This window comes from Haemaphysalis longicornis, unplaced genomic scaffold (genome assembly GCF_048455015.1).
Source record: "Haemaphysalis longicornis isolate Haplotype H1 unplaced genomic scaffold, Haemaphysalis longicornis Haplotype H1 scaffold_1, whole genome shotgun sequence".
NCBI classification, from domain to species: Eukaryota; Metazoa; Arthropoda; class Arachnida; order Ixodida; family Ixodidae; genus Haemaphysalis; species Haemaphysalis longicornis.
Window position 1 is genome coordinate 369,831,410 of NW_027526203.1, and position 26,738 is coordinate 369,858,147.

General features: G+C 49.6%; 1 protein-coding gene across 2 annotated transcripts in view; it reads right to left on the bottom strand.

Annotated features, from left to right (window-relative positions):
- Positions 1-26,738, bottom strand: part of LOC144155070 (synaptic vesicle membrane protein VAT-1 homolog-like) — a 53,343-nt gene that overhangs the window by 21,970 nt on the left and 4,635 nt on the right. For both annotated transcript variants that reach the window (XM_077686307.1, XM_077686306.1), the window contains exons 2-4: positions 2,691-2,820; positions 582-797; positions 129-271 (exon numbers count right to left, since the gene is read on the bottom strand). In XM_077686307.1, the coding sequence (XP_077542433.1) occupies positions 129-271; positions 582-797; positions 2,691-2,820 (489 nt within the window). The remainder of the gene's footprint in view (positions 1-128; positions 272-581; positions 798-2,690; positions 2,821-26,738) is intronic.

Consider the following 26,738-nt stretch of genomic DNA (forward strand, 5'->3'; position numbering starts at 1 on the left):
AACAGCTCTTGTGTTCGGGGTTTAACAGTGGAAGTAAGCCCAGGTTAATTTGTAGTGGAGGGTCACAGAGGTTTATTTTTGGCTACTTCTCCTGGCAGATACTGGGCGAGACTAAATGCTGCACTCACTTGTTTACTTCTTGAACATAATCCGAGCTGTGGTCAAGGAGGTTAGTGACAAGGCTGGTCAGCGAATCATGCTTGTTCTTGGAGGCAGTGCCAATGAGAGTCACATCTGGAACAGTCTTGCACAGTTGGGCCACTGCATGACCCTGGAAAAAAGAAAGCAAACACAGTCAATATCAGCAAAAGCTACTTTACACCAAGTTCGGCACTGCCACAAACCAAATAGTACATATACAGCTTGCAATTACATTCTTCCCACTCTGAATCTGTAGGACATGGATAGTAAGTACGGTTAGGCTGTTCCAGAAGCAACAATAGTCGAGTGCTATTTTGAAACTGCTAGGAACATTGGTGCGTAAACTAAGCAGATTGGCGTTGAGAGGGCATTCACACATACTTGGACTACAGTGGTTAGAAAATGTGCCACTGGATTAAGTGCGCGGACAATCAGCTTACCACTCCACCACCAACTGAGTGCATGAGCACAGTCTGCTTCTCTCGCAGGTTGCCAATGTCAAAGAGCAGTGCGTAGGCTACCACGTAGTTCATGAGGACAGCAGCAGCGTCGTCAAAAGACATGGACGCTGGCAGTATGTAGGCGTGCTTGGCAGGCACAGTCACCAGCTCGGCCCAGGCCTTGTATTCCGTCAAGGCAGCCACACGGTCTCCGACCTGCGTTCAAGAAACAAACTAACATGAATAACACCCAAGTGGAGAAAAGAAGCTGCACAGCTTCCTGAAATCATCTCATCCCTGATCTTGCCCAATTTGCTTAAGTAGCACAAAGGTAACTTCCAGCACAAACTATCCTCATGGTTGATCTGCACATTTGCTTATATTTTTTGTGAGAGATGTTTGAGCAAAACATAGCTATTTGGGTATTTTTGTTTCGTAATTTTAGAAACTCAAGCTTATGAAACTAAACTGGCTCAACTTCCTCCCTTTCACAAACATTTTATTAGAAGAGCTCCCTAGCTACTGCCAGGTGAGAACATAACTAGCAACTCCGTACAGTATGCTTAAATTGCTCTAAGTGAATGACCCTTAGGCCAGGTTCAGACTGTTGCCGCAATTATCGTAACTTTAACGAACGACGTCACTTCACATCTCAGCCAAACTAACTGTGCGACACTCCGTTTTTTTTTTTTACGTCCATAGATCATATGGCTTTTGCGTCAGTAGTCTAAACATAGCCTTACCTTAGTGTTTTAGAATTTCTTTCCAAGTACAATTATCCCCAGCAGCCGGTTTACACCTTTTCTATTGATGTGGATTTACTTTCACAAAGCCAACTGTTCTGTGCAGGCTGAAAGCATCGATGACTCTGGTCCTGGCATTTTTCAAAATTCACCTGTCCTCTATAAAAGTTTAATGACACCCCCGTCTCAAAAGGGGAATTTGTACAAGTTCATGTATTTCCCCTGTTTTAAGTGATCTGTTATCCTTGTGTTATGAAACAGGTGCTCGTTTCTCGCCTCGCACAGTAAAAATTTAGAGGGTCCTCTCACAAAGTGAACCCACATTTCGCAAGAGCATAATTTATCACTTTAGCAATCAATTATTTAAGGGCTTTTTCTTTTTAATCGTTTGTTATTTTTAGCTACTTCAGCAAGAAACAATTAAGCATGCTACTGCAAAGTGATCGCTGCGGCAGTGCTACAAAGTTGGCACTGTGCAAGCTTTTATTCCCAAGCTTCACATGCCCACCACACAAACCTTTCAGGTTGGGCATATATGCTCACGTGTAAAATTCAGTCATTTCACCACTGCGAATGTAATAAGCAGTGGCAGTGCTCAAGCGTCAGTGTACTGCTTGGTTATGCACAGCAGCAGACTACTTGCTTCGAACACTCCCGCCTGCACTGCCACAGACAGACCATGCTCTGTCGGTGTTGCCTGGCAACGCGTTTTACATGCAAAGCATTCTTTTTCTCTATGGACTTTACTGCAAGTGAGTGATTGAAATTATTGGTAATTAGTTTGACAATCATCCTCTGCTGCTACGTGCTACTCCAGAACCGCACGTGCCTTTGATGACAGGCTTCATGGACGTGATTTGCAAATCTTTAAATTGCAGGCATATATGTTCATGCGTAAAAACTACTATGGCCAGAACTGAACCCCTGACATTATGCTTTGCAACTGAGCCACCAAAGCAGGAGCCTTGGAACTATTAAAAAAACTACATATAGGCAATGAAGCAGGCTGTAGTGGACACCTACGGATTGATTTAGATGACCTAGGGATCATTAGTGTGCACAGAACTCTGCATGAAGCATTTGTTTTTCCCCTCCATCTGAAGAAGCCTTCAAGCATTGAAAATTACACTACAGTAGTAACAAACTGCACTAATGTCTGCAAGTTCCATGCAGGACACCGTAACTCTAGCCTCCCACTGAAAAGTTTTACTGCTTCGGCATTGGATTTTATCAAGCACTGGGAAATAAAATGTACCATAACACTGAGGGAAGTACATATCCCAAGTCAAGCTTGTGCCTTGCATCGTACCTCTGTCAAGCACAGGCCTTGTCAATAAGCTGGTGCACGTCAGAATTAAGCACTCACCTTGAAATCGGTTACACCTTCGCCAACAGCCTCAACTTCTCCGGAGCATTCAAACCCCATGATGAATGGAGTCTTGGGAAGGTTGTCAAGAGCCCCTTGTCGCACCATCAGATCCAAGAAATTGAGCCCGCTGAAACACAAGTCCAGGGAGTCAGCATTGCTAGGCATATTGAAATTCCGTGACTAATACCATACTAGCTTCGGCAACCACAGTGAAAAGCATAAAGACATGTGCTTAATTCCTCTTTCGTAGAAATCCCGAAGAACATAACTATGGCAGATGATGGGTGTAGTATGCATGCTAAGACACCGCTGAACCCCTCAATGCACTGTTCATGAGCTGAGAACAGATCCTCCCCACATATGAAAAAACTCCCTCATTCTGAAAGATGCAAGGAACCAAAACCATCTTCCTCATAAGGTAAAGGAATATGCCCACTCATATCTTGCCACTGTGTCATGAGAAGCAGAATCTGACCTCGTCACAGCCCACTCCTCACATTAGTGAGCAGTGCAAGACTCATTCCGCTTCAATTAGTGAGGAACAAGCAATGCAAAGATCGCAGCTCAATCTTAATGAAGCGAGCAACAGGGCAGATCGCGGACCGGGAAGCAATAACCGGAAACCCACATAGGGTGACCTAAAACGCTGTGGTGTAAAGAGTGGCATGTTAAAATATTCAGTGCCACTTCACGCTGAAAGGTGGATGACCAGTGGAGCTGCATGTGGTCCCGTTGACTGGAGCACAGTCCAGAGTGCACAAAATCACAAGTTTAATTTGTGATTGAGCATAGTTCCTAGTTAATTAGCTAAATTAACTTCGGAAGGACTAGAGTTTTATAGCGAACAAACGAGAGGCTGCGTTTCCTTCTTGTACAAGCCTATGTATTGACATGCAGCAGACGGGAACTACACGATAATGAAGACTTCACCGTGAACTACGCAATTATGAATAGGTGAAACTCGGCATAATGTATAGTCTTAGTGGCCAATTGTCAGTATTTCAGGATTGCTTCAAGAAAACAAAAGTTACAGCCATTTACTGTAACCATATGCTGCCTCTGTAGATGGCCATGCATTTATAGCAGACGAACTAACGTTTACGACTTTCCTGTGAACTAATGGTGGCACATAAATGAAATTGCATCAGTCATTCTTCCGGACAATTTCAGTGCGATTTCTCTTTAGGATCCCCAGAAAGTTGGCTTTGCCACAATATTAAATCCTGCCGACGCGACTTCCTGTCAATGCACGCAGTTTTTGTTGAAAACCGAGCCTCCAACAGCTCTGCTATAAAAGGGGCAGGACAGAATACACAGGCGACGGATGTGGCAATATGAATTTTGAAAGGAGGGAGACTTGTGTAGCCAATTGGTCAGGCGCGAAGGTATATAAGCCGACTGCAAACATGCTGAACTCTGCGATCGACGCGCATGCATTGAGAGGCTAGAGCACCGGCGCTTGAACCTTACGCGCGTCGACGCGAACCGAGTGTCTCCCGTTACACCTAGGAGAGCACAGCAGACAGGACAGAAGAGCCCACGCTCCTCCCGCCACAGCCCGCAGCCCGAGAGCATGCATGCACGCGGCGGCCACAAAAACTCGCATGCAGACTTCCGGTCGAGACGAAACGGCCCGGCGATCACAACAGCGGGAACGAAAGCGCGCGCTCTCGCCCGTCAACTAGTGTCAGATAGCGCGCGACGCAGACTCGCTGCAGCCCGCGATCCTATTCTTTCGAGGTGGCGGCGTCTCACGTGCACGTGAGAAGGCGAACCCGACAAGGGCGCACGAAAACGTCCCACAGATATGCGCCACTCGAGCACGACCAACGCACGTTCAGTAACGCCTGGGTGACGGGCTCTCACGCGGCCCTCTTCAAAGGCACCACGGAGGGAAGACGACACGCAACTTGTGCTTTGTTCGAATGCTTGGGCAGTCCGCACGCAGTTTACAATATAAAAAGTTGCGTTTTAAAAAGGGACAGATTTCATGTTCGCGCATTACGGAACGAAGGAAGCTTGGGGACGTTGAGTACGCGCCAAGTAATGCAATCAGGCAAGAACTGAAAATCCGGCTATGGCATGGAAGAGAAGTTTCCTCCGCATATGCCTCGCAAAACTTTGTGAAACGCGTCACGAACTGGCGCAGCCGCGGGTGTCACCATCCGCTGTACGGTGGCTAGTTCTAGCCACCCTACCCGCTGTCAACATAGTTCATACCACAAGGCACTCGCGCTTTATTAGGGCGACTATTACCAGAAACTACACACAGATGGTGCGACGGCCTTTGGAATCTTACCCCAACAAAAACGCTTATCCGGGAGCAGGTACAGGAAGAATGGGCCTTTTTCCAGTAGCGGCCGATCTGAGCCTGCGCGCGCTGCCATTCCGCCATTTTGGGGGGCGCCTCGGGCGATCTCGGGTTAGGGCAGTAGCCTAGCGCTGCTGAGCTGTTTAGGCCGACAAATCCGTCCGTCGCACCCAAAAACCCCGAAGCCTCAAGAAAAAAAATGGTTAGGGAGGTCCCGGGAATCGAACCCGGGACATTAACGGCAACCTAACCACTGGGCCACCCCAAAGGCCCGAGGGGTACGGGGTAGCATCGGTGGGGAACTAACATGTGCAGCCAATTGGAAAGAAAAATGAAACGCTTCCCTTGGTCGGAATCGAACTTGAGTACCTCGCATTATGAAACCGGCGTCTATCCGAGCAAGCTGTCACCGCTTTTTTTTTTTCTTTATTGGCAAGCTGTCACCGCATTTCGGGCGCACAGCATTTCCTTTGGGTCCGTAGCGCGGTAGTTGAACGCGGGTTCTAGCGTGTCTTGACACATTCCACTTTAGGAGAGATGTGAAGGCCTGTGGACGAAACGATCCCGGCCTACCAGTCATGTAGAACTTTCAGCGGCAAGTTCAGAAATAAATGTGAGGTGATGACATATGGAGCGCAAACTTGGCGCCTTATTAAACTTCAAAGCAAACTTGGGTCGTCTCAACGGGCCATGGAACGAATATTGACAGGAAACGAGCTTCCTGGATCAGAAAAAAACTAGAGTAGAAGATATAGTTCAAATAAAGAAGAAATGGACTTGGGCTGGCCACGTAACTAGGCGAAATGACAATCGGTGGATTACCTTGGTGACAGAATGGACACAGAGACGGGTCTAGAAAAAGAGTAAGGCCAATTACTCGATGGAGGGACGAAGTAGGGAAATTCGGAGGCAAATAATGGACTCGAGCGGCGCGCTACACGAGCGGTTGGATGTCGATGGGAGAGAACTTCGTTAGAGCACTAGAAGGATCTAGTGCACTACCTTCGTCCTCCAGTGAACCTAGTGGGCTGCTGCTGACGCAACAGCAGTGTCGCCGACGAAGGGAGAGGGGCCGCCAGCTCGGCTGTTTCTCCAGCCTTGCACCACTAGCGTAAGCTGCGCCAATTTTATCCCAGATTTTTTTAACAGCTCGCAGTGAATCCGTATCCGCAACGCACAAAGCTTACAAAGGAAAGGGGCAAACACGTTTGAAGCTATCCATGCTGGACATGGCTACCATTGAGGAAGACACAAGCCAAAAAAAAAAAAAAAAGGTTGATTCGTCTGTCAGAAATCGGTAAAACACGAAAGTAAAATGTGCAGCGAAATCTACAGCTGAGCAAGATTAGCGTGTCGGCGGCTGTCTTGTGGGTGTGCTTGACGAGCGACGTCCTGCTGGCGGGTCGCTTCGGCAAAGGTGTACTGGCGTCATTTCCGTGACGGATGTGACGTCAGTGAAATCTTGGTGTGTCCCGGCATAACACTTGTATTAAAATATAAAACCCGAAAACGAACAACCCCAAGTACAACGTACTCTTTAGTTCTAAAGGTTGCTTCCCCGCAAGAAGACCCCGTGTGCAGAGGTGCATCCTTTACAGGCCGCTTGCTTCGTTGTAGTGGAGTCATTTCCGTGACGGATATGACGTCAGTGAATTCTGTATCCCGGAATAAAACCCTCGTGTTAAAAAAGATAAAGGCACTTCGCTTACTGCAGGTGCGAAATGGGTCCTGCTTCCGTGGCCTCCATATTGAAGGAAGGGTGACGAGTGGGTGGGAGGAAGTTTTGTGAACGGGTTTTTCGAGTGGAAGATTTTCGGGTAAGTGATGTCACATGTCATTTCAGCGCGTGGGCAAATACTTCCAGGCATCGCTAACGTACCTACGTTTTTCCTAATTATCTTGCGTTAATTTAGGTTAGTGCAGTTCGCGCTAAACTAAGCGCATTATTGCGTTATGGTAATTTCCGTTAAACCAAATTTGCAGGTTGTCTTCACGGTGCGTTTGAGAATGCAGGTTGCAGACAACCTGCAAATTTGCCGGTTGTCTTGCTGGTGCGTTTGAGCTTCGCAACATTGAGAAGATGGTGCCCTCTAAGTTGCCTTGAAAAATGCGTCTAGAGAGCGCCCAACGTTTGAGATTTCACTAAAGAACAAAACAAAAAACAAAAACAAAAAAAAAACGTCGCCCTGATGAGTGACGAGCAGACCAGATTTCTCACGACGACGAATTCCCAAAGGTTCCCATATGTATGCGCGATAAAGCCACTTCACCAGGCTTGGCTTAGGACCATACCATCCTATGACGCTTTCAAACATACGCCCACACAATGTTTTATACATACGCACGTACGTACATATCGCGAACAGCTCTTCTTCTGGAAGTGATCATGATGAAAGTGGCGGGTAATTTGAAATCCACCACTAATCTAAAATTAGAGACGGCAGAGCCGTACCCCGCCTAACAAAAACGCAGCGAGGTGTGAAAGGCCCAACCTTTGGAGCGTCTTGACGGCTCCTTTTAACGAGTCGTGCGCTGGAGGCGGTTGGCAGCACACGCAACTCGAAAAGGTCCTTGAGGTGGGAAGCACGAGTTGGCATATTTTTATGGGTAACACTACCTCAGCCGGTTGCGTAATCATCGGCGTATAGATAATTATAGAAGACAATGGCGAGTCGAAGATAGAGCAACTCTACCGTAATTACAATGAGACAATTGTATGTGGGGTCAATGCTGAAGTAGGCACGCGTATACAGATACAGTGGGGCGGATCTGTCAGCGCCCGTAAAAACAAAACGGCACCTGGAACATCGCACAGTGCCGCGCCGCTATGAATAGAGCCCGATCCCTATAAATTTTACAGAGATGGAGCCGAATAAGAAGTCACAGCCGAAATTGCTATGCCGTATGACTAACCTACATTACACGGGTGTCGTGTGCTAGGAGGCAACGATTTCTATAGTATACTCGTTAACAACCTGGGTCTGTCTAACAGAGCGTCAACTTATTCCAATTTAAAAATACGAAATCATATTATCAGGATAAATAAACGCAAGAAGGCTTCCTTCCTTCTCTAGCCCCAATATTACTTCCGGAAGCAGTTGTAAAATGTGGCAGCACTGTGCCGATGACTTGTGCTTATTCAGAATAGGACGTTGCAATTTCCTGAACAAGTCATTGGCGAGGATAATACAGAGGCTGTGATATACTGGGTCAGGCTAGACATTAAAAAACGTAACCCTGCAAGGCCACGCCCGCGAGGTTCAGTGTATGATACTGTATAGTTAGACGTAATCGCACTTGAGCCACGCGTGCTACACTGGACAGCAGGCGGTTGCTCGTAAAACCAAGCCCCACAGCTGTTAGGACGTAAAACGCGCAGTTTGATACTACTGTTTTACTTTTATAGAGCCAGCTTTTGTTTTCGTCAGGTTCGGAGTGCATCCGCTGGAAGTATTTTATGCGGCGGAATTGCAGGGCAAGGATGACGCATCCATTTTTGGAGAGGCAATTAAGCCTCTGCATATCAGGGCTGTGTTAAAAGGAGCGGAGGTATCGGAACTCAAATTTCCAGAATGGTAATGCGTCACTACCTGACCCCAACTTTAATAGGGAAAAAAAAAATTGCGTGTATGACAATGGCCCGGATGAAGAATAACTACGGCTTAGTCCTCGAAAGTGAAAGAGCGGCGCAATTGCTGTGCATTTCCGAAGCACGCCATCTGAACTTACCGGGTAATACGGTACAACCTTTAGGGCTTTAAAAAAAACAAGCAGGGCGACCAACAACACCATGCATCAGCTATTTGCCCTGCTCAACATGCTTTCCTCCAAAACCTGTCAAGCCAATGTAAATTCCGAACAGCGTGAAACGTTGCACGCCTCTTGGCGCTCTCACGACTGACCGGAAATACTGTTGCGAACTTAATTCGAGGCAAAGGAAACAGTTTCGAATAAATCACGCACGTGAGCAGCTGTAACAGCGGCCGAAATCGGGCGCAACCACCCGGGCGGAGCACACCTTAGACGAACTGATGAGCCTCGCGGCAGAACGCGCGTTTTCCGGTCGTAAACAAAAGGCCAGCCTCGCAGGAGCACTATATTTAGAGCGAAGGTCGGCACACAGCTTTGCGTGACTGCCCTCGCGAAAGCTCAAACATTGCATGCCAGGCTCCGGGGGCGAACACCATTTTTGGCTGCAGGAACACGAGTAGCAGCAAAAGATCGTTCACCGATCACGAACACGGCTGTACACGCACTCCTCGCTGCCCGGCGGCACAACGGGAGATGAAGCCCCGGTGCCGAACGCTTTTCAGCGGGAAGCAGGCACCCCGCACCAGATGCTGTAGAATAAATGCGCACAAAATTGCTTGCGAAGCGAGGATGACGCAATGTCGATGCGCCAGTTCCGTAGGACAGTGAGCGAAGATGCAACTACTCCGGAGTACGGTTATGCGAGCGCTCGAAGGTCCTCGTCCATTGCAGAGCAACGGAGCGGACCCGCGAGACGCAAACTGTTGGCAATCGCACTGGCAAGCGACCATCTACGGCTGAGTTGTCCTTAATGTAGCTCCCAGCAACTTCGAGGTAGGATGAAAACTGCACGATACTACGCTTTTATTAAGCTCTTGTTTTTTCACAGCCAACGCCGGAGGGACTAAAATGATGCAATTTTCTTATATGCTGCACGAGCCTTCTAAATGCGGGCTATAGCTTTTTTCCAGGATGGCAAACACCATTGGAATCGCGTCGTCATACATTGACCGGTTTCATTTCAGAAGCTCCTGTTAGGATCAACAGACAAGAAACGCCGCACCTGCTTCATGCGGGCGAACTGATAAAGTGCGGCAAGCGGACGGGGGCGCCTTGAATGTGCGCGGTGATGCCACAAACGTAGTTGGCTTGTGGCCGATGCTTTCTGCTCGCAACAAACGGCAGTTTGCCCGCCTTCGAAACGAGAGTAAACAAGAGCGGATTGCGCGGTAAATGTATACAGCTGCACACACGAGGCAGACTTGAAATGACGTCCGATTTGTACGGTCAGCTTGAATGCAAAACGTGCACAAACTGAACTAGCGATTACAATTAGCGAGGGTGTATAAAGCCCCGACGAAAAGTGTAAAAAATGATCTATAAACGTAAACGATGGCGAAAGGTTCCACTGAATGGTCATCCCTGCATTCCACGCAGATTTACAACCCTGGGCGGGGCTTCCCCGCGGTTAAAGCGGCAAAGGGCAGCATCTTTCTCAGATATTTGCCCGGTCAACATCTGTGAACAACCGGCCGAGTTTTCCATCCTGTAGAGAATGAGAATTAACATTCTGCCATTACGGGCTGACAGCTCCTACTGTTAGAAATCAACGAAATAAAACGGGGGCGCGAAGTTCGAAATACGCAGGGTCTGCTCGCGTTAATGCTACTGGAGGCGCCGGTCAGCTCAACCTTGGAACAGTGGAAATTTTGAAGACAATGAAAATCGAATGCAAGCTATGCTTGGATAGGGAACAGGCGGCAAAGAAATCTTAGCAGTGCGCCTGGTTATATGCGTCGACCGAAGTGGAGCAGCACTCGCACTTAATAGCTCCTCAAATTCTGTCAGCATACCAAGGCCCACAGGAATTTTGAGGTGGCCAACGACACCCTCTTTGCTCTATAAGACTGAGCAAGGGTGAAAAGACGCACCACCCATTATACACGTGTACGTGTTACCTGCGGCATACGTCACTAGGCGCGCCCACCGGAATGGCATCGCGGAGGAGGATCGCCACCCACCGAAGCCCGCAGCGTTGACTGGTCAAGTTCCAGGAGATCGATTTTACCATCCACCGCTTAAGACTACAAAAAGTAAATACGCTCCAAGCGATGTTGCGAATGGCATGAAGGACGGCCTCGGATCAGTATGTATTATGCCAATACATCTAAATTAAACGGCACTTGCTTCTTTCGAACACAATTCCTGCGGTCGGCTCATAGCCAGTGACAATTTGCATCAGCCAACATTTTCCACGGCGTTGCAGATCACCCGTTGTTCAAAGCAATGAAGTTTAGGGTGACTAAGCCCGTGTGTCGGTCCAGCCCCCCATTTCCGCCTGGAGAACCCTGGTAAACCCGACGCCGCTGCGGAAATAAACGGCCGTGCCCTTTAAGCGCCCTTATCTGCAAGGCGCTCAATTTGGTGTTTTCTGCTCGTTCACATCACGCCATTAAGAAAACTAACCTTGCTCGACTGTTAACCGCAGTCGGAGCGTAAAGCGTTGCGAACCCGGTTCCTTCGAGGTAGCTGCAACACGTGTCGTCGACCGCACAATTCCGAGAATGGCCAGCACAAAGCGCGCGACTGTTGCCTTTACCTCGGTGCTTGCTTAGCATGAATTACCGAAGTGCAACTACAGCTGCACTTGTACTGCTGCCCTGCGGCCACGAGGAAAAAGACGAAAATGAAAGCTCCACGCACGCTCTTTGAATGGACAAGCGCAAAAACACTACTCTGATTACAACTAGTAGTGTAACGTTCCAGTATATTTGGCCAGTTCCTGCATTTGCCCAGGACGAGTCGCGGTCGTCGATCGGGCAGACGAATAAGTCCAAGAAATTGTGCACACATGGCCGCAGGACGAGAAAATTGCTCGAGTGCAAACGCGTTTCCGTGAAAATCGGTAATAAGTACGTTCTAAGACGAGAAGACGGTACGGAAAAATGTCTCCTGTGCGGTTACTCTAGTGAAAGATGCGTGCCCCTCGGTGGCGCTGGCTACTGAGTTTTTCGTTGATTATGCAAATTCAAACAAACACAAAACACCGTGTGCAGCCAAAACAACCAAAATGACGCCTCGGTTGAGTCATCCTGCGAACCAGGTTGAATACTTGCGAGGGATAAGGCGTTTAACGTGTTCCGTATAGCGATATGCAGCACTCAGGCCAAACCTGTGCGCGTGAAATATGACTCCGCAAGCATGCAGCCTACAGCCGAACTGCACTTCTGCCCGAAGCGCCGCGTAGAGCACCGGCCACCTGGCCCCGACAGAGGACGACGCTTCGCCGCAGTGATCGCTGCGTCAACACGCAGAGGTCACGCCGCGACTCCCGGGGCGTCACTTGCCGCAGCGACCGCAGGACTGTAGGCGCGCAAAAACAAAGTTTAGCGACAGCAGCAACGTACGGGATTGACGTCCTGCCCGCACTGCTGCCTCCAATGAAGACCTAAATACGACACGTAAACGGAGCTCGCAGCGCAGTGCTGCGGTGGGTGGAGCACCACACTTTTATCGCCCATTCACACCGCACTTGCACATCTGCCCCGATCTCGTTGCAGGTATTTAGAATCAATGCTCCACGGACCTAGGCAGCTTTGAGCCCGGCCAAGAGCTCATTCCGAACATCGAAACGAGACAGGCAGACGGTATGCGTGGTGCCGTTTCTCCCGCCTCAAGTCGCCCCACATGCCTGGTGCGCGAATGACGATGCGCCACTAAGGCAGCAGTAGAGTGGCGATCGGCACGGCGAGGCATGCCCCGCAAACCGTACGAGCGAGACAGCGGTCGGATCAGAGGCAATCACTAACGTCTGGACGCACCAGAGTGCACCGCCGAACGACAAACGGGAGCAGCTGTTGATTACGGCACGCTGCGTTGCAGGCATCAACCACTCAGCCAGGTTCCCGTTTCAGCCTAAGCGGCTCGGCATACGCTCCCCTTCCGCAATGACGCAGAACTGCAGCATGCGTGCTTCTGTGCCAGGGAATGAGCGCGCTCTGTCGCGTGCTGTCGCGCGCTTTACGACCGCATGCATTTGAGCAGTGACCTACGCGGACGCCATGCGCAGCTAGGCGCCGCCCGTTCGCAGCACAATTAAAAAAAGAATCTACCACGAACCACGCATGTTCCCAAACGTCTGGGCGCGCGACAGCCAATCGCGAGATACGCAGCTTGGTTTGTTTCACACTCGCCGTTTTCCAGTTTCTCATTCGGCAAACATTTCTGCCTTTCCTGCTACTCAGCCCTCTTCCACACACAAGGCCAATCACCCCTTCTGACACAAAACCTGGTTAAATGTCAAAACCACGCTTTGCCTGCAAGCAGAGACTGATCTGGTGCATTCAGGAAACGCGAATTTCCGCACTCTACAAACTAAAATCTAGCAAAAGGCAGTCGCACAGGCAGGTGTGCGCGCATATATATACACATATATACACATATACATACGCATATACATACGCTGGCGACATGCGCTGGCGACAAGAGCAAAACTGGCAGGATTAAAATTGATACACAACCTGCTTCATAACCGCAGCCGCATCGACGCATCAAAATACATCTCCCTAGCAGAATCCAGACAACTAAGACACAAACATGCGTACACCATTACCGAATACACTTTTAACAACGATTGCTTCAAGCCTTCATTTTTTCACCTGTCAATAAGAGAATGGAATAGTTTAAATTCCTCGATTACCAGCATACAATCATTGTCAGAGTTCCCCTCAAAAATCGAGGACATGTTCTGTAAATAATTTTTCAGTTTATCTTTTTCTCTAGATGAGCCGTATTACCGTTTTCCAGGCGGTTATTTTTGGTGTAAATAAATGTTCCCGTACACGTGTGTGTAAACAAATTTATTTTTCCGGTTGCAATAACTGGTTCTACGTTACCAAAGTGTGTTTTTTTTGTGGTGCATTATTTCCGGTGCTCTTGTGTTTGCGTGTAACTGGTGTTGTATTGTCTACTTGATAAGTAGAACTGTCTTATATGCCGTCTGTAAGTATGTACCCACTGTTCAGTGCTTGTATGTAATTAACGCCATTTTTCAAAATATACCTATCGAATTTTGTAAAGGCCTCGAGGCCCATTAAGGCATTTCTGCCTCCAGCCTCTGTATCCTCTTAGGCGTTGTCTGACAAAAATGCCGCTGTAAAAATTAAACTAAACGATGTATTCTGTATCCAAGAACTGATGCCCTCCTGCTTTGGTCTCGTATGGGACTGGCAGTATCGAAATATTATATTATATTATATACATATATACATATAATCCAGGGAGTAGTAGAACTTTGAAGATGGTAGAGAACACAAAAGAAAAACTTCGAACAAGGTAAAAGCACGATTGTGGCCTACGTTTCAGCAAAGAGAACTTGCTTTCCTCAGGGCCTGAGGAAAGCAAGTTCTCTTTGCTGAAACCACGACCGGCTTTATAAATAGCCGGTCGGGGCTGAAACGTAGGCCACAATCGTGCTTTTACCTTGTTCGAAGTTTTTCTTCTCTTGTATATACATATATACATACATATATACATATATACATATACATACATATATACATATAAATTCTTATATATTAGTATTTGCGCGATTCTACCGCGCACCCAAAATGCCCTTAACAGATGCCTCGAAATCGCACAAAACATTTAAACATAAATCGGCACACGTCATGGGCAGGTAAACCCCTTCCGCGAAGCTTTGCATCTAAAAATGAGGTCCCTTTTGTTTCCCCAATCGCGAACACGCGACTCCGGGACGCCTTTGCACGGGACGCTGCCCGGCTCCCTTCCGTTTACGCAAAGATGATCACTTGACGTTTAAAAGAGGCCTCCATTCACTCAGCTGCTTCGTTTAGATTGAGGTTTCGGTTATGAGGTTTTCGAGCTTTGAGACCGATTGTAACACGCAGGTATTTTTGAACGCCTATTTTCACACAAAAAAGCTGCGCATTAGAACCGTGCAAATGCGGTACAAAATCCCCAGCAAGCTCCTGCATTTTAAAGCGGCCCCTCTACTTTCATCGGAGACCCGGCTGTTGCCCCTCACACGGGTTTCCGCTGAAAGTTCGATGACTGGCAGGCCCGGATCGTCTTGTCCGCAGGCTTTCACATCTCTCCCACAGTGGACCGCGTTAGCATGCACTAGAACCCGCGGCAACCGGCTTCGCCTGTAGTGCGAGCTGCTTTGTGCTCCCTTCAGGGGCGAAGGCACGTGAACTGACGAACAGAAGAGCACGCGAGAGATCACGCCACGAACGCTGAGCAGAGTGTTCTCGAAGGGTGAGCTGGCCGACGCCGGGCGCTCCTCACGAGGCGCGCGCTCACGCGCACTCAGTAGTTTCTTTGCATTTTCTGCGAGCTCCTCAGCTCTGGTTATTAATTGGACTACTAACAGCTCCGCCATTAATGGGCCAATTAGTGAAAATTCAATAAAACAAAAATATGTGCGGGTGAACCTGCGACAGTTCGCGCTGGCGATGCCGGCCAAGCACGCCCGACGCATGCAGCTCGGCGATGTCCAGTGCAAGAGCGTGCCGAGGCCGGTGATTTGAACTTAGCCGGTCATTTGAATTTAGCGAGATTAATGAGTAAAACGAGGCATTCTTCCGCTGCCTCCATCGCAATCCACCTTCCAGCAAGTGTAGCTGAACCCGCGCCGTGCGCGCACGGAGCGGCAGCACGCCCACGTTCATATTTTTACCCAGGCTATGAAGCAATTGCTCAAAACCGATTTCGCGCGCTGCCTAACATTGGAAAAACAATGTTTGCTCAATGCAAGAAAAACGTTGCGTAGTTTTTCCTGAAGAGGGGAGGGAAGGGGGGGGGGGGGGTATGCGACTCTTGTGGGCTATTAGGCGTGCCGTAGTAGACTGCGGCGCGCCTTACAGCAGCCAAAGTGAAATAGTGAAAGATGGTTCAAGAAACACCTAACGATTGGAACTTTGTTGCTGGAAAAACCAGGATTTCCTTCCTGGTTCCTAAGCTTCCATCCCCCCCCCCCCTCTCTCTCTCTCTACCCCCATTGCTAGCCTTCTTGCTAGAGTAACGTGACCGGTTAATTTCGGGGCGTCGCGTGGTGGAAAGCGGCAACGTTAGCAAAACGTGCTCCGCCGCTGTTTTCTATCCGGGCCAGAGCGCCACTACTTCGGCAATCTTGAACATCGGTTGCCTTGGCAACTGGGCACAAGCCGCTCTCGAATTCAGTTATGGTCAGGTGATCCCGGTTAAGCTCGGGGCTCCACCTTACGGCATGTGGCCGAAACCGGCGTCCCACTCACTCCCACTGACGCGGGCGATGCGTTTGGCACTGAAAAAAATACAGGAGGCGCCCCTGTGTAATAGGACAGCCAGTACCAGAAGCATTCGCGCAATCGACTACGGCATTAAGGTGGCCTTTCGCTTTTCCGCTGGCCAATCGAGCTATTTTCTGCGCGTTCTCTTAGGTGGCAGCACCGCACAGGCCCTGCTGGCTCGGAGATCGTTAGGCACTGTCGGCTCCACGGGGGAAGACGACGGTCTGATTAAAAAAAAAAAAAAAAAAAGAAGTCATCACAGGTTCGGGGGAAATTCCAACAAAAGCCGTGAGAGCGGCGAAAGGTGTGTCGAAGTTAAAACAACGCAATACAGCATTTAGTGCCACTTGAAGTAGAACACGAACTGGCCAGGACCGGAACAGTAAAAGCCTGGTAGCGGGCCAAAACTCCCGCTCCTCTGCTGTTCAGTTTCAGCGCTTTACAGGAACAGGGGCCTTTTGCACAAGGCTAGGCGAAATTATTTTGGGCTGCCTTTTATTACTATACACACAACTCCACTATCACACAAACTGAAGATCTTAAATTCCATACGATGGGCTGCGAATTGCTCGGTATAAATGCCCAAACATGTACACATGGACGAATCAAAGCCAGCGCAACACACGCACGTGAAGTCTAAAAATAAAGCCATCGCCACAACACTGGAAATAAAGCCACTACCTACGCCTCCGAAGCGCTCAGTTATTTTTATGCATCAGCTGTATGCCCACAACGTCGCCACGCAATTCTTGCGAACATTCCCGGCTCGCGCGTGTAGAGCTAGCAGTGCAGAAACAAGCCCTGTACACATGTAGACAACACGATGCGCGCCGCGCCGTCCCGACATGTGTGCGTAAAGCACAGAGTGCCATTAATAATGCACAGTTAACGCGCTTCTCCTGTGGGTGCACCAACATAGATGTCAGTGCATTCCAACTCAATAATCTACGCGAGGGAGCGGAGCCAACTTCTGGCGGAAAAGCGGCCGGGCAGTTAAAAGGATTTGGTCTGTCGCGCCTGCAGTCACTCAACGCGGAACCAGCTTATTACGATGTATCAGAACACCCCCAGAGCGTTTCCGCGCCCCGTGAAACGAGCAGCTGGGTAGTACACTCGAATCAGTGCTGAAGTACACAAGGGCCGGCCATCGGCACAGCCGCCTGCTTCCCTCGCCTCCTCATACGAGGTGACAGGCGCCATATTTCGATCGTACCACGGGCTCGTCCTGCACAGCATCAGAGCACGTGGAGTATAGGGTCAGACGCACCACGTGACCTTTCACACCAGCTGCGCGGAGACGTAAGCAGTAACATTGATTAACGCGCCCCCGATGCAGCACGACTTCCATCCAGGCCTGCAGGCGAACAGCTAGCATCAGGCGCACAGACCGCAATATAGAACGTCGCCGCCTGCACTAACGGCCTCGGAAAACTAGGTTGCAGCGTCCCCAGCAGCGAAGTTTGTGGCGTTGGGGCCGAACTGTGTGCTAAACAGCTTTGCGCGCAGAACCCGCCATAAAACCAATTGCTGCCTTTAAAGCTGGACTACCTTTGGGTTTTACCTGATTAGATTACGAGAACGCGAAGTAATGAATCGAAAGCCTCGCGCACGGGAAACACTCGCCGCATTGTGCGTGATGAGAACGTCCAACGGCGGGGTTAAGTGTTCACAGCTGCCGCGAAAAATTAAGAGGCAGCCGTCTTCCAGAAGATCCTGCAGTGAAAATGGAAAATTCGGAAGAAAGCTGGAACAGCCGACAATCACGCGAGTGACGAGGAATCACTATTTCAGATCGAGGTCTGGCCAGCATGTACTTACAATTGTTTTGTGGCTGGTGTATAAGTGAAGAGTGTCCACGCTTATTTCCACGCACGTGGCAGTCTTCGCCTTTCAATGGAACATGAACTAAACCCTGGATCGTTAACAGACACGTCAATTATTCCCACGGAAGAAATAAAACCTCGCATCCATGATTGCCTGACGCTGTTCAACAATGCGCCACCGGACGTCATGCGACGCGCAAAACGCAGGTCTATCAACAGCCATGGCGTTAGGCACTTGGCCACTACTGCACCACCCACAATTCCCAAGCTTTTAGCTGCGCGCCCTTGGAAGAAACATAGGCAATAGCTTTCTAAACCACTTTTTGAGTAGGCGTCGGTAGCCAATTCCCTTCGGAAACAAGATGTCACAAACAGAACATTAATAGCCGATAGGGACAATATTTGATCTTGTTTGTTTGTTGTAGGTCAGAAGCAAGCATTGACGAGGACCGCAGAGGTAGTTTATCACGTAGTCACCGCCCTTCCCCCCGGGCAGTGCTGATAGGGCATAAAGCTGCAGCTGTGCGGCGGCGAGTGAACAGCGAACCTTTATGTGCCGAAACGCGCCGGGCGACAGGTCCACCGAATGGCAGGCAGGCTTGACTCGGGACTGAGGCGCCCTGCCGAAGACGCGCTATCAGTCACTCAGCGCTGCTCTTGGAGTGTTTTGGACATCGAGGCAACTGACCGCCCCCTCCCTCCACAGGCCAAGAAACAGAAAGGCAGCCTATTTAAGGGAGCCCACCCCCTCTACGCCAAACAAAGGAACGATAAGGGCTCGCCGCAGCATGCCAAGTCGAGTGGCGGCGGCCGCCTTGCGCTCCGTCCACGGATGTACGCCGTTTAGCCGCCAAAGATTAGCTAGTAACCACGCGCAGCCAAGCTATCGAAAGGTCACGCGCTAGTCAGTCCCGCGCCGATTGCAGAGCCGATGAAAGCCCGTCAGCTACCAACAGCGCCGAGCGACCCGTGACACACAACACGGAGTCAGCGGGAAGTAAGGATTACACGCTCTCCCATTGCTAGCGCTAGTCGCAACATTACAAGGACAATAGAATGCTACCTTGCTGCGTCCTTAGCATAGTGAACTATATATTGCCGGTCCACTATAGCCTTAGCCAGCACGCCTCATGAGTTGCCGCATGACCGCCTTTCCTTTGCGGCCGTGCTCACAAGATATGACGCAACAAGAGGGTCAGGACACTCGCGAAACTATGAAGATCACTGCGGGGTAATGATAATACCTCCGAAATGGGTACTGCACACTCGCCGCTTTCAAAGTTTTATTTAGGCGGTCACAGCAGCGATCACATGCCAACACCGGCCCGATTAAAAGGCCGTCGCAGGGAAAAACGCGAAATTAGCAGCGAGAGTGAACGCTTCTTCCACTGGCGATAAGATGGCAGTGCTCTGAAGAGACTGCGACCAACAAAACCGGGGAACCCGCCTACTAGCGTATCTTGTCGTTCGGAAAGGAAGCACTCAGACCTCCTTGACGGTAGTGGTTGGAATAGAATTTGAACGTTAAGGATGAGAAGCTAACTGCGAGAGTGCGATACGTAAAACGGTTCACACACACACACACAAAAAAAAAACACATACTGCTGGACAACAGAACAGGATAACCCTGCTATTCACACAGCTTGAATGATTCCGCACCCGAGTTTATCATGTTTTGGGCACTGACCTAACATAGCACAAGTATTCTGTGTGCTCTGGTTGAAACTTGTCGCATGTTAAAATTTAGCTTGACGTACGCCAAAGCTACACCCGGCCATACGCCGCGCGCCGTTGTGACAGGCGAAAGATTTACTCATAGGGATTTTCTTTTTATGTGCGCGGAAACATCGTACACGGGCTTTAAATCTCCACTGTAACGCAATACAAATATAACCCAAGTCGAAGTCAATCCCGCATCCCGACGATACGAGAGGAAACCATCCGGCGTAGACAGCTTCTACGCAACAGCTAACGGCTACTTGTTTGCGAAGACAATTTTCAGCGCAGATCTCGGCAACAGTAGTGTTGAGACAAATGGACGACTGACGATAAAGGCCGAATGGAATGCTGGTATCTCTACACCACCCGATCAACCTGGATGGAACTGAATCGCCCTGGCCAAGAGAGCGGGGACACTGCGAGCGCGCACCATCGACCCTGGCCGCGCAAACGGCCTATATGCGGCCCGCGCTTTACGGCCGGACAGCGCCCGTCGGAACGGATATCCGCGTCACGGGTAAACTTCACCGAAGGGTATTTGCCACGTTGGGCTCAGGTTACTTGAGTGACGGACTCGAACGGCTCTGCCCGGCAAGGTCGCATGATGTTGCGAAAGCCGAAAAATCTGGAGGCAGACACTGCGGTGCGGTTTAAGAACACAACTTGTGCGCTTTACTTCACCTCACATGGAAGACAATTGCAACCAGTAGCCAAGTGGACCAACTGGCCTCGAATGTGCACAACGTGAGCGTACCAAGGCAGCCGAAGGGCCCATTTAAACCTGACCCACTCAACATACTCCAGAGCTGCGCACGCATGGCGTTCAGACATGACGTATTAAAAGTTTATTGAAGGTACTAGAAGGAACTTGCCAACACAACATGGATGGAGCACTGAAGTTTGAAGGATACGCCCAACCGTAAACTCGAACACGTTTTGCAACTACATCGCAAGTTCTCGAAAATCGTACTCTGGAGATAAAATCCGGTAACTCTCCTCCCACCCAATTTGGCAACAATACAGGCGCACACCAAGGCTCTATCATTTCGCCACTATTCAATATTATGAGAAAGCTCGCCATAGAAATTCATGAAGGGAGCGGCGTCCGCATGACGATGTACACTGATGACATCACCTTGACGACTGAAAAAGAAGACTACGCCACCACTGAATCATCATGCACAGAACTCCAGGCTGCTCTTAACCTTGAAGACCTAATATCAATTGGCATGCAGATATACCCCACCAAGTCTACGGCACTGTAAATAGGAGGCAGTGCTTGTGAACGCGACGAAGTTCACCTTTTTAATCGGTGCTCATGAACTTTGATCCAGTCATCTTGCGGTTCACAAACTCCTCGGCGTTCCAATCAACAGCAAAGACAACGCCACTACTTGGATTCAAAAACTACGGCAAAACTGGGATTCCAAAATACACCTAACGAATAGGCAACAAATTTGGAGGAGCCAGCACACAATTCATTCGGCTTGCAGGTCGCCCTGTTCTTACATCTCGGATCACATACGGCCGCATCTGTTTCAAGTTGACTTGTACTCAGCTGAAGCCACTCACAATCTTGCACCACAAGCTATATACTCATGCATTACCGGCCTTCCAAGACATACCCAGACTGATCACCAATATACCTATGCCGAGCTGCCAGCAATCGAACCTCTAATTGAATACGCCAACAGCATCCATGAAGACCGTAGGACCCGCATGAAGACCAGCAACATCTGCACAGAACCTATCCGTACCCATCCGGCCAAACCAACACTTTCACCTTGGCTTCGGACCCAACCAATCACGCATAAACCTCGGTCCCGCAAGTAACAACGCAGATACAGACACCAAAGAGCCACGCTCTCCAGGCTACATCGCTGCACAGAGCCAGGAACGTATGACATTTACACCGACGCGTCTATAAGAGAAACAGCCATAGTAGGAAGCGTCTATCATGAGTCTGAACCGTCATGCTTTCTTGGACGTAGTCACTATCTCCACCACAGCAGAGCTGCAAACTATCCTAGCTCTCTTTACTCTGTAAACTGGAAAAATTCAAGCTCACAAACCGAAACGAATTAACATATACAAGGACAACGCATCCGCAATACAAGACCTACAAAACCCCAACCCAGCAGCAGCTACCATTCACAATACTGTGCAGCGACTGATCGACCTTCAAGGCATCCCCATATTCATGGAATGGACCCCTGGACACCTGAACCCAGGCAACGAGGCCTCTCATGACATGGCATCTGCAGCCAATCCCTCCAGACTACATGTCCGAGTGACCCGCTGCCTCCTCTGGATGTCAACGAACACGCCACTGCGACAATTCACCATAAAATTAGGCAACGAACGCTGAAGGAAAGCCCACCACGACCCGACCAACCCATTCCTTTTAAAATTCTGCGGGGCCTGCAATGCCTACTCTGCAAAGCGCGGACTGGCTACGCCATCACGCTAGACATGAGGTGGGAATGGATGCGACGTTTTGGCAAAAAAAGGACCGGACGGCACCATACCCGTACCACCACCTTTCCACCCATGCACAAGTCACAACAACAGACAGCGTTAAACACATTATATGGGAATGCAGCGAGATGGACAAAGAAAGGTGGCGACACAAAACACACTTGTCGCACATACGAAGACTAGATTAAGCCACAGCTAAAGCAAAAGGAAACGCACATGCCTCTCTGGTCTTTCGCGAAAGACGCCAACCTTCTCCAGTGTACTTGAGATGGTCCGCGTGCGGGGCGGATGTATGAAACGATCCCATGCCGCCTGCGATCATTTTCCCCCTTTCCTCTCCCCAGCTTTCCTCTTCCCCAAGAAGAGGTGTTCGACCTCTCCTATATGAATAAATTCATTCATTCCTATTATCTTCACTGACGCATATCAATAGCTAGATGCCCGAAACGTATAAAATTCGCAACAAAAATTACTCAAATTTTTAAAATGCAACGCGCTAACAGCGATTTCTTCACTGCGCAAAACGCTGCCACGCGAGCTCTGCCCTCCAAACTTTGGTTATTGCACCGCAATAGATGCGCTAATCGGTTTACGTTCGTGTCTGCTTTAGTGTCAAACGAAGCAAAATTATGCCAAGCAAGACGCTAACCACTTGGTACATGATAGAGCTAACCACTCAAATTTATCGCACGTCAATTTCTGGAGTGATCTCGACATGCACCTCACTGAAGCGTCAAACTTAATTGCTAACAGCATGATCCAGAGCCAGCATGCATTTCCGAACCGCTACAAAACCATTAGACTAGTTAAGAAACATGGGGCTTGATTGTAGGGTTTAACGCGCCGACGCAGCGCAGGCGATGAGGCGCGCCGTAGTGGACAGCTCCGGATTAATTTCGACCAGCTGAGGATCTTAAACGTGCGCCGAAATCTCTAACACGCGGGCGTTTTTGCTTTTGGCATCCATCAGAAAAGCGGCCGCCGCGGCCGGGGATCAAACCCGCGTCCTTGGGCTCATAGAGAGAGAGAGAGAGAGAGAGAGAGAGAGAGAGAGAGAGAGAGAGAGAGAGAGAGAGAGAGAGAGAGAGAGAGAGAGAGAGAGAGAGAGAGAGAGAGAGAGAGAGAGAGAGAGAGAGAGACTTTGATCTGATTGTGGGGTTTAACGCGCCGACGCAACGCAGGCGATGAGGCGCGCCGTAGTGGAGGGCTCCGGATTAATTTTGACCACCTGGGGATCTTTATCGTGCGCCGAAATCTCGTACACACGGACGTTTTTGCTTTTCGCCTCCATCAGAAAAGCGGCCGCCGCAGCCGGGAATCGAACCCGCGACCTCGTGCTCAGCAGCGCAACGCCTCAGCAGAGAGAGAGACTTTATTTATGGCCATCCTTGGGCTCAGCAGCACAACGCGCACGTTTGCTTTAGCTTGTGGCAATTAGGGCTGTCTACTCCAATGAGTTAAAACCTTGTTTAAATCGTCCCATACAATCCTCCCCACCAAATATAAAATCCCCTGTCCCTTTTGCCCCTCGCTAGACTGGAGGCGCCAACGCTTGTTTCCTGCCAAATAGCGCGCCCCCACATTGTACGTACGTCAACACCCTCCCCCGTTTGTAAATATCGTATCCTATCAGCGGTGGAAAGTTTTTTTTTTTTTTTCTTCTGCGCGCTGCACGCCGTTGAGTTTATGACCATTAAGGAGTACTGACACCAATTTTCGGCGTTAATATTATTGCTCAATTCGCTTCCTTCACCCAACAGAATACCCTGGCTGAAATATGAGCGGCCTGCGACGCGAAGAACATACTTCAATTGGATCTCATTTATCGCGCCGACGGAGCAGCCCGCGGAGCGGCACTCAGCAAATGGACATCAGCGTGACATCATTTCGTGATAACCAAAAGTTACGCGACAGCGCTCTTCAAAAGCTCGTGACGTCACTTCACGCGCGCGGCCCCGCGAGCGGCGAGCAGGTGCCGGCGGATTCACAAACGGGAGCCCGCAGCCAGATCTACAGGCATAACCGCTGCCCAGAAAGGCACTGTTGGCAAAAATAAAGTTCCACACACGGGAAAGGAAGCGATAATATAGCCCGGAATCGCAATAGAAGTCGCCATCAGGACTTTTATTGAAAGCGGTCATCGAATTTCCGCCGCAATGGTAGGCCTAGCACCTTCAGGCAGCTCAGCCGTTCAGGTCCGGCGGCGGCGCGGTCGAAACAACGCCCCCACCGGCCTTCGCAGTATTTTGATGTCCGCACCAAAGCAGCGAGGTCATGCCCGGGTTCTGTCATACGCGCCTTTCGGGATGAAAGCGCGGGATTTTGAAACAAACGATTTTCAGGCCGTTCAATGTAATTAATTATCGCGCACTGACGTACTTAAAGTGCTGTTTCGGGTTCGTCAGACCATTAAGCATCGACAAAAGCAATAAAAGTGGAACATAAAATTTTCGTGTCAGTACTCCTTTAAGCTTGTACGCGATGACAGACGTATGGCTGCCGCAGTGACACCAGGGTTGCGAAACGCCAGACAAGCGCGGAGCAGCTCGAAATGAAGTTAATGCGCAGCGAGAATCGAACCCGGACGAGGGAAAAGCGGCGGGCAAATCACCCGGCTGCGACAGGATCCCTCACGGCTCAAGAGATCCAGACGGTCATCTCGCCTGCCAGAATTGCTTCCCGTCCACCCTGCGCTCCATTGCGACATCATCCTTGGAAGATGGAAACCCATGACTCCGCTTAAGCCGTGAGCGGGAGAACACGGGGTCCGGCTAGTGCGGCCAAAGGCTCATTCAGTAGCTTATAGGTGCGGCAATCCGTGGCTAATTTGAGGCGCGCCTGCATTTCCTCTGTCGGGCGAACGGAGTGAAGCCCATTTTCCCTCAAGCAGTATAGTTGTGATCTACATGAACTGGTTCACAAATCTAATTACCCAGAGTCGGCTTTGAACCACAAATTTCCAGAAGCTTTCGCTCAAAAACGTGGTGTATATTTTTTTTGTTATCTGCGAAACAGGAGAATTTTTAGTACAGTATTTTATGCAGACGGTATACGCCTGCCCGAAAATAGCAGAAACTACTCCTTGTACTCACGTAGTTGTAGAATTTCAATTAGCTGTCTGTGCCCAATGCCGATAAGAGCCCCCCCCCCCCCTCCTCCTAATGACTCACGGCACTTGTTTTTACTCTTCGTCACTAATTTTTTTTACCCTCTCATGTCCTTTTCTGTTGATTGTTTTGATTATGAGGTTTAAAGGGACACTGAAGTGATATGTAAACATTGCGGGATTACTTGCGCAAATTGTAGTCCGGAGCCCCCAGGCCATGTTTCGACCACCCTGGGCGCGTTTACGCGATTTTATTTAGTAGAAAAATTAATTCGAAAATGCTATCCTCCTCTCTTTACGCTCGCCCATTTTCTGCGGCGTTTTCGTGTGACGTCAGGAGGGGATAAGCTGGCAATTGGCTGCGCCACTGCACGGCTCCCCGGCCTTCAGACAGTCAGTCGGCCCAGCGTTTCGTCCGCCGGCCGCCGACGGGTCGTCGCAATTCGTTCGCTCAGTTGAAACGAAGCCAGGACACGTTTGTGAATGGTAGAATTTGCCTCTCTTTACTTGGTTAGTTTGTACACTGTATCTAGCTCCAAGTCAAGGTCGCTTCACACAAGCGCTGCACAAGCGCACATGCGACGCTTCGCTGACTGGTATGCCAGTAGGAAAATATAAGGCCTCTTGAAGGCGGGAGAAGAGTCAGCGAAGTCAATATAGGTACTAAGTAAATAAAATCAACTGATATTTTTACCGTACAGCGTAAAACTAGGGTGCGGGAAGCACTTTTTTGCGCTGGGCGAACAAGCACAGCGGTCAGCAGCACGACTACGCATCTGCGAACGCTTTTCCGTCTACGAAATGCAATTGCTAGACGTGAGCTATTGTGGAAACTCGGGCGACCCATACTGCACGAGCGCAATACAACAAATAGTCACCTAAGCTGCTTGAAATGCCAAAACTAAATAAAAGTGTAAACTGGTTGTACAATATATACCCTATATTACCAGTGCCAGCGGAGCCCGCTCCGTGGCCGAGTGGTCTGGGTTGCTAGTATACCACCGCAAGTATTTTGCAAGTCACGAGTTCGAATCCCCGCGGGTACGAGCTTTTTTTTTTTTTTTTTTGCAAGGTAACTTTTTCGTTTTCCGCCGATGTTTTCTATATTGAGTTCATCTTTTTTTGGGCCGCAACGTTCATGGCTACACGAACTAGTTCACAAAACGCGCGCAGGCTGGCACTGGCGCGCTAGCGAGTTCTCGTTGGCGTGCTGTTGCTATAAGCACCGACTGTTTGCGGGCAGTGGGCACAGGCTAGAATCAACAGACCCTTGGCCTGCTGAGAACACGCTTTTTACGATACAGGCATGAGTGAGGCAAGCTCCGAATATGGGGGAAAAGCGCATGGCATTTGGGCGTGTGCGATGACGCGGAGGGCGTTCATGCACTGCGTAGGTTTCGGGTAGTGAATGCTACGATTCCAATCCGCCCCAGGAGGCTTATCTTTATGCATTTTTACAGCTGACAACATGGCAGAAGCGCGGTACTATGATTACTGAGTTATTGAGAATGCCCATCCAACAACGCCAACGGTTGTGTTTTAGAGAACCGAAACCGAAACTTGTTT